This window comes from Nematolebias whitei, chromosome 13 (assembly GCF_014905685.2).
Source record: "Nematolebias whitei isolate Nwh7 chromosome 13, NemWhi1, whole genome shotgun sequence".
Taxonomy (NCBI): domain Eukaryota; kingdom Metazoa; phylum Chordata; class Actinopteri; order Cyprinodontiformes; family Rivulidae; genus Nematolebias; species Nematolebias whitei.
In genome coordinates this window covers 28,639,801-28,654,201 of record NC_056510.1, presented here as the reverse complement: position 1 = coordinate 28,654,201, position 14,401 = coordinate 28,639,801, and the positions used below count along the sequence as shown (strand labels likewise).

Genomic DNA, 14,401 nt, shown 5'->3' with positions numbered 1-14,401 from the left:
GTATTTAAGGTAACATGTTTATACATGTTTATACTGTATTTAAGGTAACATATTTATACTGTATTTAAGGTAACATATTTAAACTGTATTTAAGGTAACATGTTTAAACTGTATTTAAGGTAACACTGCATTAATTTCTCAATCAAAACTAAAGTACATTTATGTAAATAAGAATAATTTATAGCAGATCTGTGAAAACAGTTTCTCACCATCCATTCCAGCTGGGGGTCCCTGCTGTACTGCAGCATAAGGAGCATGTGGCTGAGGGGGCACTCCGGGCTGATGGGCTGCAGATGAAGATGAAGCGATGCTGTCAGGTGTTCCTGAGCGCTCCTCTGCTGCAACTGCTGGAGCCACTACTCAAAAGAAGACATATTCAGAACAAATATGAACGCTTGGCAGGAAAGGCTTTTACGTATTTGTCGTTGTGGGATGTGCAGTACCTGGGGCTTGGTCCTCGCTCAGACCGAAAGCAGAAATTACATTCTTGTTGACCTCATCCTGGTTTTTTAATGGGTCAAATGCTGACATGCTGGCTGCACTGACTGGAGGGGCCTGTTTCACTGAAGAGTCTGCTGCTACAACTTTGCCTTCACGTCCATCTACCGACTCTACAAACAAATCCAAAAGATGTTTGAGAAATAACAATGCAATGCAGCTGATCATCATATTAAATCATATTAATAACATTTTTAACAAATTTATTGCGATATAAAAAGGGAAGCTTTAAGTTGTAGAATTATTTTGCGCATTTTAGCTAAAATAAATTACTTTTATTTTCAGAATAAGACAAGATCAGAATTTCTTTTTTCAATGTAGTTTACTTTTTGAATGCAGGGATGTGCCATGATTACTAGTGTGTATTTTTTAGGTGAATTAAAAAAGTCTAAAGTTGCTCTTATGAAGCAAAAAAAAAAAAAACAAAAAAAAAAACCTGACTTTATGGATCAACATTCAATAATAACTCCACACAGTTGTCATAAGATGATTTAGAAAGAGCCCATTTCTGATGTCATCCATAAATTTGGGTTAGTTTGACCACAAACGGGACAGAACTGGTCTGTTACAAATTCAGTATGCTGTTGAAGACAAATAAAAAAAATTTAAAAAAATTAATTAAATTATTTCCAATGACTGACTCTTATAAACTGTCTGGTGCCAGTGCTTGTGTGTTCTCACAATTTTGGCTGTGAAATATAAAGAAATGATTAATTAGGAAGGTCACGCAATCCATTTTAACGACATTACAGGCCTTACCAGAAGCCTAAAAAAACATCACACCCTCTAACTGAAAAAGTGTGCGCTATAATAGTGGACCAGAATCACTGCTGATGATCCGATTACTCTTATGTTCACTCTCACTGAGCACATCTGTAATAGGGCAGAATTTCATCAAGTTTATCCTTAAACAATTTAAATAGCAGCTGTACCCAGCAGAACACAAGTACAGTCTCTAAAGTTTATATCTAGAAGAAAATACTAGCTTATTTTAATAAACTACTTTGTGTTTGTGGAGATGCTTACCACTTTCTGGTGCTGTAGAGGTCAGACCAGGCTCTGAGGGGGGCTCCAGACTGTCAAGGAGGTTGTTGACTTTATTCCTGAGCTCAATCAGCTCTCTGCGCAAATATTTCACTTGACTGGATTCCAAAGGCCGCGGCTGACCATTTACTGCAGGGATTAAAATGAAGAATAGTGACTCAAGTGCAGAAATGAAAGTAATTTGTTAATATGTATTTTAAAATAGTCTCAGTCAAAAAATAAAAAAATAAAAAAGCAAAAAACCCCATTGCAAGCCCCATGCATTGAGCATGCATCAGGATAAAAAAAACCAACCTTTTTTATTTCTGAACTATCTATTTTGTATAAATGTATTACCTAATGCAAACTTAGGGTTTGTTTAAAGATTTGAAAATTCAGAGGTTCTGGAAAGTTTAAAATCATCTCATAACTTAAAAAAATACAAAAGATGGAAAGTGATGTATTTTTAGTCTGCTATTTATTTTGCTCAGAAGGCTTCTGGAGACATTACAAAAAAAGTTAAGATGATGTAACAGACAGTCAACAAATAGTTAAATATGACTTAACCCTTCAGCTACATGTTGGATCAATTGTGTTTAACATTTCAGGAAAACTTTTAGAGCTGTTCATTTCTCTGAAGATGTTTTATTGTTGTGAAGGTGGGCTTTTTTATTTAAATGTCTAACCATCCTATTATAATTTTTTTTTTTTTGTTTTTTCTTTATTGCAAATTCAAGAGAAACAAGGTTCTAAAGTTATAAGAAGGCAGAGAACCATGCAGCTACAGTTTCATCTAAGAGTCTAACTGAGGTGCACAGCAGCAGTTTGTTTTGCCGTTTCTCTGTGAAATATTTTCTGTTTTGTGTGGTTGCATGTGTTGGCTGAACACGATAAGAAAATACTGGTAACGTGTGTGTCATTTCCCACAAGTTTCACAACTGCAGGATTTGGTGAAATTATGTAGAATACCAAGAATACTCTGCAAATCTGACTTGAAAATTATGTAAGTTTAACCCTCATTTTTCTACATAAAGTAGCTGAAGAAAAATTCTGCAATGAAATAATGAAAAGACAGATCTATAGTTCTGTAAGTTCTTAGTCCAAATGAACAACTTTAATAAATATGAGTCAAGCAGAGATGTCAGTGTGATGAAGTTATACCTGTAGTTAATCTTCGCTGTAGGTCTTTATATATTAGCAAAAGTTGGAAGGTAAAATTTCCAAGGGAAGATTATGGCTTTTAACGACCACACAAAGCTGAGTCTTCAGTGGACAAACTGGATCAAATATTGTTGCTAAACTTGTACCATTAGGATGTTTTTTTGTAATTCCTACTCAGCCAGTGATTAAAATGATCAAACAAATTGTGTGCTATAGAATATTAACTAGGAAGACTAAATGTAAACTGCAATCAGAAACAAGCCCCGACTACCTCAAGGTCATTCACCTAAAATCTGCTGGGCTGGTACATTCAACACATCAGGTAAACTGACACAAAACTGGGTCTTTGCAAAAATGTCCATTAACGACCTGCTATTACTCGTTTGCTCAACCACTTCTTACAGGCACTACGAAACTTCAAAGTTTAGTCATGGGGCGTGCTGGAAGCTTCATTAGTTTAGCCAGAGCTGAGGTTTGTTGTGTGAAACATACTGTATGTTGGACTGCCCTCCAGTGACTTTTTGATGTAACAGCTAACAGAAAATCTTTGGCAGTAAATGTGCTTCACATGAAAAAAGCATGAGCAGAAATTCAACGTCTTACCAAATAATGTCAGTTTGAGTATTCTACTGCACTGGATTGCAAAGGAGAGGTCAGAGCTGTCAAAAATAGTGATGAGATCATCATCTGAGAAAAACAATAAATGGGACCAGATTAATATTACATCAGTGCTTCCAAAGGAAATGTGTTGAAAACAAAGTAAACATTTAACTTTTGAGGAAGGCTTGAGAGCAATAAGAAAGAAGAAACCAGAGCACACAAAGTGTCCTAACTCACCTTCATCCTTGTATTTGATGGTGACCTCGTCGTTGCTCTGCAGCTTGCCCCGGAAGACACGTTGCATCATCAGCACCAGCTCATCATATGTAATGTCTTCATTATGGATAGGAATGCGTCTAATGTCATCCCCCAACTGGGCTTTGATTATCAGCTTCCCACTCAGGTCCAGCTGGCCGTTCATGTTGCCCTCTGACCTCTAAGGCTCCCACCTCTTAACAAAGAACAAGAGGAGACTGTTATTAAAATGGCCACAAAGTTGATTCTTGTCGTTAGTGCCGTCTCTTTGCAAATAACTCTATATCCCAAAAGTAACAGAAATATAAACCAAATTTATGCACAGTAACGTGATTAATTTTCAGCAGGGAAGGTAGTATGTGTGTGAAGGGTTAAACATAAATAAGTTGATATTTTTACAATTCTTTTAAAAAGTGAAATCATGTTTCTTGTATTTATTCACATCAAACTGAGGACTTGGTATAACAATAAATCTGTGAGCAGTAAGTAGATTAACAGGTCAGGAAGTTGGTTGCTAAAAAAAGTACCTGATGAAAAAAAAAAGAACGCAACTGTATTGAAATTACATTTTTTTCAGTATTGTAACTACAGTCGCCAGTTAAGTCAATTCACATTACAAAGTTCAAAGACAGGGACCTTATTCATTTGCTCAATACGTTTCCCAAACTAAAAAAAAAAAATCATGCAGTTCCACTGAACTGTAGAGTCTAAGGGTCAGAAATCTGCCAGTGAAGTGGCAAAGACTTACTAATGATCACAAACCTTGTTGACTTTTGACCCTAAATCATTTTGATAAGAAAAACCTTTCACCTGAATCATCATTATCCCCAATTTATTAGCATATAAAACAGCTAAAACTAAATAATTTCTATACCGTTTCACTTATTCTTCAGATATAGACTAATAAAATCCCTTAAGGAGTTTACCAGGTTGAATTTTGATATTACATATAGATTCAAGTCATGCCTTTATATGCAACACCCATTGAATGATTTGAGCTCAAACAAGAACTAAACACCTCAGATGTGGAGCTAAATCCAATTAAAGCAAAAAGTGAAAAACTAAAATCTAAATGGGAAAATGTTTTTGAGGCAATGATTTGTTTAAAAACTTGCTACTTTAAAAATGATTTGCCAAGTACAAAATCTTTATAAACATAATGTATATTGTTGTAAATAAGATTGTGCTTGTGATTTAGTAATATGACACATATTGTCTGCGTGTTAAGTCACCAGCTGATGTGGTGAGCTAGACAAAATCCAGCTGTGAACAGAATTCCAGAAATGCTTCAGCTCTGGCCAGATGAGTAATTAGCTAGATGCTAGGGATTGTGCAGTGGCTAACATTTAGCACACAGTTCCATTGAATGGCGACAAGGAGAAACTGATTTCTACAGTGACGGGACATCTTTAGAAGATCAACTAGACTTGAAACACGCGGCTGAACAGTAAATGAACTGTGTGTCTGTTTAACGATGCTAATTTTAGCACAAAACAGCAATGCACGGTCTTTGACAGCAGAAGTTTTGGTCGGCCATGTTCACCACTGACATGTCATAAGTTACAACACAAGCTGAATACAACACAATGGCAGACTTCTCTATTCCATAGTTTAAATATCGAGATAAAACAGACTCCTTATTTTGACTTCAAAAGCCTATGGGGCAGTAAACAGTGGTTTCCTGAGAAGCTACATTTACTTAGCGGAAAAACAAAGCATAATAAGAGAATATTCTTCGGTTTCAAATGTGTCAACCTCTTCCATTTAAAATGTTCAAGTAGCTACTTTTGTAGTTTAACTTTCCACAAAACAGTCTCAACATTTTTTGGGAAAAAGTAAGGTAGCGCTAGCCTAAAGTATCGTTAGCTTTGTGCTAACATTAACCAGCTACAGCTAATACATAGCTTGCCAGCTAACATACATTGATGGCTTTCAGCTAAATTATATTACAACTAAACTTAATCTCCCCAAAAGTTATTTACCTGAACCAGACGACTTAACCACTTTGTATTCAACAGGTTTTCCCAAAGGGTGAGAATGCAAATCTGTAGCTAGCCTAGCTCGACCCGGGGAGCAGCATCCGGAAGTGTACTCCAGACTGTCAACGTCAACACTACGTACGTGGCAATCTCTCTGCGCAGCCGCAGATAAGGAGAGTTTATGAAAACACCAGGGCTGGGTCATATCATCTCTAAACTCAGAATTTTTGTTAATTAGATTGAAATAAAATATAAAAAACCGTTTTTTTTTTATTACTGAAACAAGGGCTACAGCTGATCAACTGATCAAATAAGGAATATTTAAAGGAAGAAGCAAGTAAAGATAATGGATGGATGAATGGAATGCATTAATAGATATAGGCTGCTCCCTTCTTCAGGAGTCGCCACAATGACAAAGCTCACATGGAAAGATTTGGCAAATGTTTTATGCTGGATGCCCTTCCAGATGCAACCTGGGGTTGAACCCACAGCCTCAGAATTACAAGAAAGCGGACATCAAATGATAAGCAAATAGTGACAACTACAGATTAGTATTGTCCATGATGAAGATGTTTGGTTTTATTTCTCTGACAAAATAAGTTGACATTGGGGAAGTCCTGGATCTGAAATGAACCTTGCACAATCTCATCTGAAACAGTTCAAATCTCTTTTATGATACAAAACAAATCAATAGCAAATGTACCCCTTTCCTATCATTAATGAAGTGATGCTAAAACATCAGGGCTGAATCAAATTGATGTCAATATTTATGTAACCAGTAATTAAGAAAAATGCATTAAAGAGTCTAAAAACGTTCCCAATCAAATTAAAACACATAAAAAGGAATGCATATGTACTTTTGTAAATTATTCACAAAGTATAATTCACAATATTAATAAATAATATCAGCAACAAAACAGTAACTAACATATTTCTTACTCTAATCCATACAATACATTCATATAGGAAGAGCCATTGTTTTTATAAACTTCCTGCCATGTTTAAAAAAAAAGTAATCATGTTATCCTAAAAAAAAATTCTTATCAAATCAAATCATCATTTGGTTTCCTATTTTGTGTTCTTGATGAGAATATTTCATCTTTCATATTTAAAATGGTCAAACATAAAATTGCAGCAGACTCAGCAGCATTTGTGTCCTTTTTAGTTTCCAGTGTATAGTCTTTATATTGTAACTCATCTAAGAATATAGGGGGGAAAAATTCCAATCAAATTTTTTACTGAGCTACTTCTTCTTCTTTTCCTGAGTTGCGTTGAACCACGAGTCTAGCAGTTTTTTCATGTAATATAACTGCCATGCATGCACTTGAATAGCAACCACCATGACGAGGTACATGACGGTCACGGCAGAGAAACCAAAAATGAAGCGGTAGGCTTTTCCGTGGCGGTAAAGCTGCTGTGCCACAGGAAACATCTCCATACCTCCATAAATAAGAGGTGTCACAGAGAAGAGCCCAGCACTTAACATGGATAAGACCAAGTAACTGATGTTGTTGTGTGGGAGTGACAGGCTGCTGCAGAGCAGAGGGATCAAGCTGAGCAGGTAGGGGTACTCCCACTGGTATGGTACAGACACTGTGTCATGTGACACCAGATTGAAGTGGCTGACAGTCACTTGTGCAGCTACAAGCAGCCAGATCAGAAGGTGGACCAAGTTGAGCTTCTGCACCTCAGACTTCAGAGAAGCACTGCAAAAAAAGACAACAAACAAGGTTGTTATTTCAAAATAAATGAAACTAATGATTAATATCAGATATGGATAAAAAGTACTTGCCTCATCTTGTAGTGGGGGACCACCCTCTCTCTGGGTTTAATGTCACTTCCATTATTAGTACTGCCTGTTCTGTGGCCAACACGGGATGTCATGTTGAGAGAATCCTGCAAAAAACAAAACTATTGACCTTTACTGTAAACAATTAAAGCTGCAGCTCAGTAATTCATCGAATATTCATAACGTTTCCAAACTATGGTCAAATACCAGTAACCACATCATAATATTTATAATGACTTCAGTTCAATACTTGTCAATTGTGATGATCTGAATACTGTGATGAACCTGCACCATATGAACAACGGTGTAACGTGTGTGTTTTAATTGCATGAAAAATAAATCTGACATTGTTGAGGCACAGATAAGTAATGAAACTTATTTGGCCTTTTAAAGCCCGGATGCTGTTTCTTTTTCTTCTTTTTTTTAACACGGAGAAAAATATGGTGATAGCTGGCTAGCGATTAGCCGCTAACGCTAGCTTCATTAATTCCTGAATATTTTATCTTATATCATGTATTAGAGCCGTTTCACCGTCCGTGAGTACGTTAAAATCAGACAGGAAGGAGAATTATTTGCTTACCGCTGCTTATTTCCTGAAGACCCGTGGAACTCGTCGTTTGAATTACGAACTACACTGTAATATACACCGTAGTAATAAGATGTGAATGGAGAACAGTGTGGAGACTGGGCGCATGCGCACTCAGACCGCAGCATCAGCATCTCTCGCCACTCACCAGAGGAGGAAACGAGACAACCCATCAATCTACCTTTTAGCATACATGTTTATGGGATTTAAGATTTGAACTAAGCTTATGGGAATATGCTGTGGCGCCTTACTACAATTCACGAATAAATTAATTAATATAAATACAAAAAAATTATAGAACTATTTTTTTTAAATATCAAGCTATACCCATTATACAATGAAAAATTATCACAGCATCTTATCAAGAACTAGCCTTTTTCAATATTTTGTCTGAAAATGCTTGTAACGTCTTCAGTTGACTACCCCCCCCCCCCCCCCCACACACACACACACATATGTGTGTGTGTGCGTGAGTAATAAAAATGCTAGTTAAATAATAAATTAAAAACAATTTATAGTTTATACATGTTTAGATAAATTCCCAAATGCCAGCTGACACAAAATCTTAGGTCACTATGAACACCAAACTTATTTTCCTTGGATTACTTTTACTTACAGATACTGTTATTACACCAAGATAGCAATAAGTTGACTTTTGGTATATTCAAAATGTTTAACTTTTGAATGAAATGTGTTTTTCTGACACCAAGTTCATCCAAATTGTTAATTTGAATAAAATGGCATTTTAGGCAAGTAAACACATATTATAACACTAAAAGGGATTTCTGATGATGGTATAGTTTTTTTTAAGGTGAAGGTTAAGAATGAATTATGTTTTGAAACATACTTTGTTCCTGATTTGACTAAATCATTATTTGTAATATACTTTCCACCTGCAGCAGATAAATAAATGTAAAGCAAGCTTACCTTATGTAAAATATCAAACAATGTCAGAATATATTTGAAGGCCTTTGTGAAGCTCAAGAAAGTACCCAAGGGTTTTATTGTTTAAATAAACAACTTTTATTAGGAAAAAAAAAACGACATTCATTACAAATTTGGACCAATAGGACATCAATAACTTGATAACAGTCACAATATTAGCACCATCTTAAATCGCCTGTAAAAACACCATCTTTGACTTTTTTGTTTCAGGTGAAATAAATTAAGTGATTTGTTATTACTTTGAAAAAGTCCCATAAAACAGTTGAGGAAAGTTGCATGAATTTCAAATTAAACAGAAAATAAAAATAAATTAAAAAAGGAGAAGTTCATTTTTATTCGATTCATTTTGGATAGAAAAAATTAAACTTCGCAAAAACAAAATTCTTAATTCTGAAAGAGAATTCTGTTTAATCATTGTAAAGTATTATTAAGTGTTCTAACTTTTACAACTGAGCTTATGTGGACTTTACACTCAACATGTTCTTTTATTCAGACCACTGCTATTTGTGTTTTTTATGTTAGTTGTGCTGAATTATTCAATATAGTCCATTAAGTGGTTTTCACAGTTAAAAGTAATTTTGCGTTTAACTTGAAACTCTTTCAATTATTTTCTTTTATTTTCCACAAAAATGTGTCTTTAACGCAAAACAAAACTATCAACACACATTAAAACACAAATTTACCAATAAAATTGTCTTGAAAATCAATCATTTGGATGTCATTCAGCAAAATACTTGCACAGGTTACATTTGAATTTTTACCATGTACTTCTTGACAAAAACAAACAAAGAAACAAACAAAAAACAATAACAAACAGTCCCTTTGTTCCACTAATTTATTTTTTACTGGAATCATTTTTCTTATAAACTCAGTCATAGGCAAGATGCACAACTGTAAAATAAAACAAACATTTTACAAACTGATATAAAAATTGTTTTAATTGTTTTTCCTAAGAGGTCATTTTACATGCTTACCCTAATATGTAGAAAAATATTTAGGCATGCAGAAATAAACTCATTTTCTTTCAAAAAGCAAAAAAAAAACCTTTTTGTTATACTGAATATGTAATATAATGCATGAGTTAGCTGCTAATTTTGAAGTTGTGCAAGGATTAACATTTTCTAAATTGCAATAAATTATTGCACGCCAATCTGTTTTGTCATCTTTAACATAAACTGTAAAAACTATACCTTTGTGTAAAGCATAAAATATTTTTACTTTAAAAGGTTTCCTGCTCATTTTCTGTGTGTGCTAAAACATTTGGAACCATTTTAAGTTTTATGTGGATGCCTGTTTGTACAATATCAAATTGTTTTCAAGCAATAAAAAGCACACACAAACACAAATCTCCAAATATGAACTGCTACATTTTACAATAAAAATCACATCCCTTCATCTTTGCTGATGAGGTCAACAATACACAAAATGTTCGGTCTGACATAAAATAAGCTTCCTTCATTCTTCTCACTGAGGCTTTTCTCTTCATGAATGTTTTCATGTTTACATTGGATATAACAAAAAACCTGAAAAGGACGAATGGACATACTCCCCAGCATAAAGTCCTGAGGCCTGATCTGAAGGCATCTGAATGTACACTGTGTCCCCGGGTTGTAGAGGTAGTACTGCACTTCCTGATGCTTGGTCTAAGAAACCCTTTTTGTATTCATCATACGTGTACATCACTGGCTCATTGTTTCTCATTAAAGCCGCCCACACGTTTGCTCCTTTGCAGTGAACATGGTAGGCAAAGTAATAAATGCCAGGCACATCACAGGTGAATATTCCTGTCTGGGGGTTGTAGTTTTGGCGACCATTGTACAAAAGCTTATCAAACACAACAGGAGTGCCCACCGGTGGAAACGGTGTTGTTGCTGTGGCTGTAAAGGCTGGCATCTCCAGCCCACTAAGACCCAACACTTCTGCACTATTTCCACCATATTTGCTCTTCTTTTCATAACTTCCAGCTTTAACACCATCTAGCCCTGGGGCCATCTGAGAGAGCACTCCAGCCATGTCTGGAGACAAGCCAGGCTCTCCAGGTGCACCAGGAGGCCCAGGCTGACCTGGTTGACCAGGTGGTCCAGATGGGCCTTCTCTTCCCGGGGGTCCAATGGGACCAGGTAGACCTGGACTCCCATTCTCTGCCATTCCTGGTGGACCAGGAGGACCATTTTCCCCTTTAGGACCTGGAGGACCAGAAAGCCCTTCTGGTCCCACTATACCATCCAGTCCTGGATTTCCTTTAGGACCTTGAGGCCCCATTTCTCCAGGTAATCCCCCTTGTCCTCTTGTACCAGGTGCACCTGGGGGTCCAGGCGTACCAGGTAAACCTCTCTGTCCATCAGTTCCTTTGGGACCACTTGGTCCAGGTGAACCTCTTGGTCCTGGTTCTCCACGATCTCCAGGCAAACCATTTGTACCAGGAAGTCCTGGAATACCAAGGTCACCTTTGGACCCATCAAGCCCTTTAGGTCCCTCATCTCCACATTCTCCTTTAGGACCAGGGGTACCTATACTTCCTGGAGGTCCCATGGAGCCTGGGGGACCTGATGGGCCATTTGGTCCAGGAGGTCCAAGAATGCCAGGCAGTCCATCCCGACCCTTGTCTCCTTTATCACCTGGAGATCCAGGTTGTCCACCTATGCCTTTTTCACCCTTTGCTCCTGGAAGTCCTGGTTTACCAAATCCAGGCAGGCCTGTTTTTCCAGGCAAACCCGGTGGTCCTAAATGACCTTTCTCACCGGGTGTCCCTGGCTGTCCTGGCAGGCCATTTGGACCTGGCTTTCCTTGACCAGGTAGACCTGGTGGGCCACGCTGTCCTCCGTTCCCTGTTGGGCCTGGGGGCCCTGGCTCCCCTGGATGTCCTTTATGTCCTGGCAATCCCTGTGGACCCGGTGGGCCACTCAATCCTGGTTTTCCAAAACCAGGCAGCCCTCTTGGACCAGCAAGTCCTTGAGGCCCAGGAAGTCCTTTGTGACCAAGTTGTCCAGGCAGTCCCATCCCTTTGTCTCCTTTAGGTCCTGGTAATCCTGGAAGTCCTGGCAAGCCCTTGTGACCTGGCTCTCCTTTGGACCCTGGTTGACCGGGTAATCCCTGCAGCCCTGGTTTACCTATTCCTGGGAGGCCGGGGGGTCCTGGGGGACCTCGAGACCCTGTCTGTCCAACTAGCCCTTCCTCTCCCCTAGGACCCATTTTGCCCTGTGGCCCACGCTCGCCATGTGCTCCTTGTTTTCCTGGCAATCCTGGCAAACCAAGTTTCCCCATTCCAGGTATTCCAGGTGGACCTGGAGGTCCAGGTTGGCCTACAGGACCTGCCTGTCCAATGCCTGGTGGTCCAAGAGGTCCAGGCTGTCCCTGAGGACCCTCTGGTCCGGGTGGTCCTATTGGTCCTGGTTCTCCTTGAGGAATTCCCTCAACTGCACTAGGGATCGTCAAACCTGTTGGGAAAAACAAACAAACAAAAAACAACACAAGAAATTAAGTTTTCACAACTATAATGATAAATAATTGTCTTACAGAATCAACTGATGTGAAATATGCTGGTGAAGATTCTCAGTCATCCAGGACAGGATGAATTCAAAAAGCGTTCAATACAAAAACAACTGGACTTTATTTGTAACAGAAGACGTTTCGCTCCTCATCCGAGGAGCTTTCTCAATTCAAAGAGCAGAGAGTGAGAGATACAGGTTATAAGGCTGAGTGAGATAAGACACACACACCCATAAGACACACACACACACACATACTGTATATGTATATATACTGCCAATCTACATATACAGTATGTGTGTGTGTGTGTCTTATGTGTGTGTGTGTCTTATCTCACTCAGCCTTATAACCTGTATCTCTCACTCTCTGCTCTTTGAATTGAGAAAGCTCCTCGGATGAGGAGCGAAACGTCTTCTGTTACAAATAAAGTCCAGTTGTTTTTGTATTGAACGCTTTTTGAACTGATGCGAATTTATCATGAATGTGCAGATCAGCCATAACATTATGACCACCAACCGATCAACCTACTGTCAACGTGGTGACATGTCTGAATGTGAGGTTACAGTTTTGATCAAGAAAAATATGGGCTGAGAAATATATATAGTGGTCATTATGTTATTGCTGTTTGGTATAATGTAGTTAAATATACAATGAATGACCACATCTGTTTCTTGAACACAAATGGTTTTAGAGTGTGAAAAAAAAAAGGGATTTTCTAACCTTTATCTTGACCACCAAAATAGTTGACCCCTTTCCGAGCATTTTCTTTGCCTTTGAGTATGGGGATCTGGGGAACATGGGGAATCTGGGGAAGCTCTTTTCTGTAGTGTGGGTACTGCATGTAAGGAACTTCTTTGCCAAGGTACTGTTGCTGAGAGAAGCCTCCTTTGCCCATGCCCATATGTTGAAGGTGTTGTATTTGCTGGTATGGCTGAGAGAGCTGTTTGTGCCCATAGTACGCTCCACCACTTGCATGTGTAAAAACTACAAGCTGCAACAGAGCCATGATGAGGGGGGCAGGGAGGGGAGACATGACCACAATCTGTGCGGGGGGAAAAAAGACAAAATATTACACTTCAGCTGTGTTTACTTCTCGTTTTATTTTTTACATTTTGTTAAATGTTGCATTCAGTATCATTTAACTGTATCTAACAACTCTCTGTGTCCCTCTGGTGGCTATTCTTTAAACAACAAAACCAATGTAAACGCACAAGAGAACTGTGCAAGATGTACTGATGCATGCTCAATAATCCAGGGAGATAATCCAGCACTTTAATGTGTTTAAATTATACGTGTACTAAATTATGCACCCAGTAATACATTCTACATTTTATCTATTCACATATTGGTGAACGAGTTCAGTGTAGGTTGCTCTTAGAGACAAAGTTTGGTCAGTTGTATAATGCAATGTTTAATAATAATAAAAAAAAGAAACATCATACTATGCAAAGTTCTAATATAGACCTTGGTGAAGAAATCAAAATGAGAAAAGTTAAAATAATACAATGTTTTTTTCCACATTTCTTCTTAAACAAACTTTGAGTAGAAACATTGAAAGATTGATATAAAAGTGGTAAACTGCTATGATTGCATGTTTCATACCAGACCAGTACCTGTCACATAATACAGACATAAATTTCAATGTATTGTACTACACATGTAGTTTTCTTTCCAATTAACCTAAGCATAATCTTGCAGTGTGATGGTGATTTATAAACTTAAGTTCAGTCAAACAAGATGCTAGTATTTTTAATTCACTTATATATACATTTCATGCAGGGAACACACAAATAATTATAATATTAATATTTATTGGTAATGTCATTTTAATTTGGCATGTTGTTTGATAGTTAATTAAAGCTTGCCTCATTTTTTCAAAACTTGGAAAGTTCCGCAGTGCTCCAAGGATCTGTCAAATGCACCCATTGGGATTGTTTTACTACACAGCACTAATCATTTTGTAAGACAAATGTTTTTCTTATAAAGAAAAATATTTCAATTAAAAAAATCTATTTTTGTGTGATCCATCCATCCATCCATCCATCCATCCATCCATCCATCCATCCATCCATCCTA

The 14,401-nt window shown here is 37.6% G+C and overlaps 3 protein-coding genes across 4 annotated transcripts in view; all 3 read right to left on the bottom strand.

Annotated features, from left to right (window-relative positions):
- Positions 1 to 5,652, bottom strand: part of tfg (trafficking from ER to golgi regulator) — an 8,711-nt gene extending 3,059 nt beyond the window's left edge. For both annotated transcript variants that reach the window (XM_037686571.1, XM_037686572.1), the window contains exons 1-6: positions 5,520 to 5,652; positions 3,520 to 3,733; positions 3,286 to 3,369; positions 1,525 to 1,671; positions 444 to 611; positions 210 to 356 (exon numbers count right to left, since the gene is read on the bottom strand). In XM_037686571.1, the coding sequence (XP_037542499.1) occupies positions 210 to 356; positions 444 to 611; positions 1,525 to 1,671; positions 3,286 to 3,369; positions 3,520 to 3,703 (730 nt within the window). In that variant the 5' untranslated portion in view covers positions 3,704 to 3,733; positions 5,520 to 5,652. The remainder of the gene's footprint in view (positions 1 to 209; positions 357 to 443; positions 612 to 1,524; positions 1,672 to 3,285; positions 3,370 to 3,519; positions 3,734 to 5,519) is intronic.
- Positions 5,653 to 6,512: 860 nt separating this feature from the next.
- Positions 6,513 to 7,997, bottom strand: jagn1a (jagunal homolog 1a). The gene is given in 4 exon segments (XM_037686570.1): positions 6,513 to 6,957; positions 6,960 to 7,222; positions 7,309 to 7,412; positions 7,886 to 7,997. Coding segments are annotated over 3 exon segments (561 nt in total). The 5' UTR covers positions 7,401 to 7,412; positions 7,886 to 7,997; the 3' UTR covers positions 6,513 to 6,751.
- A 2,206-nt stretch (positions 7,998 to 10,203) lies between these two features.
- col8a1a (collagen, type VIII, alpha 1a) overlaps positions 10,204 to 14,401 on the bottom strand; it is a 16,665-nt gene continuing 12,467 nt past the window's right edge. Inside the window, exons 2-3 of the mRNA XM_037686569.1 lie at positions 13,046 to 13,367; positions 10,204 to 12,273 (exon numbers count right to left, since the gene is read on the bottom strand). Of these exons, the coding sequence (XP_037542497.1) occupies positions 10,337 to 12,273; positions 13,046 to 13,358 (2,250 nt within the window). The 5' untranslated portion in view covers positions 13,359 to 13,367 and the 3' untranslated portion in view covers positions 10,204 to 10,336. The remainder of the gene's footprint in view (positions 12,274 to 13,045; positions 13,368 to 14,401) is intronic.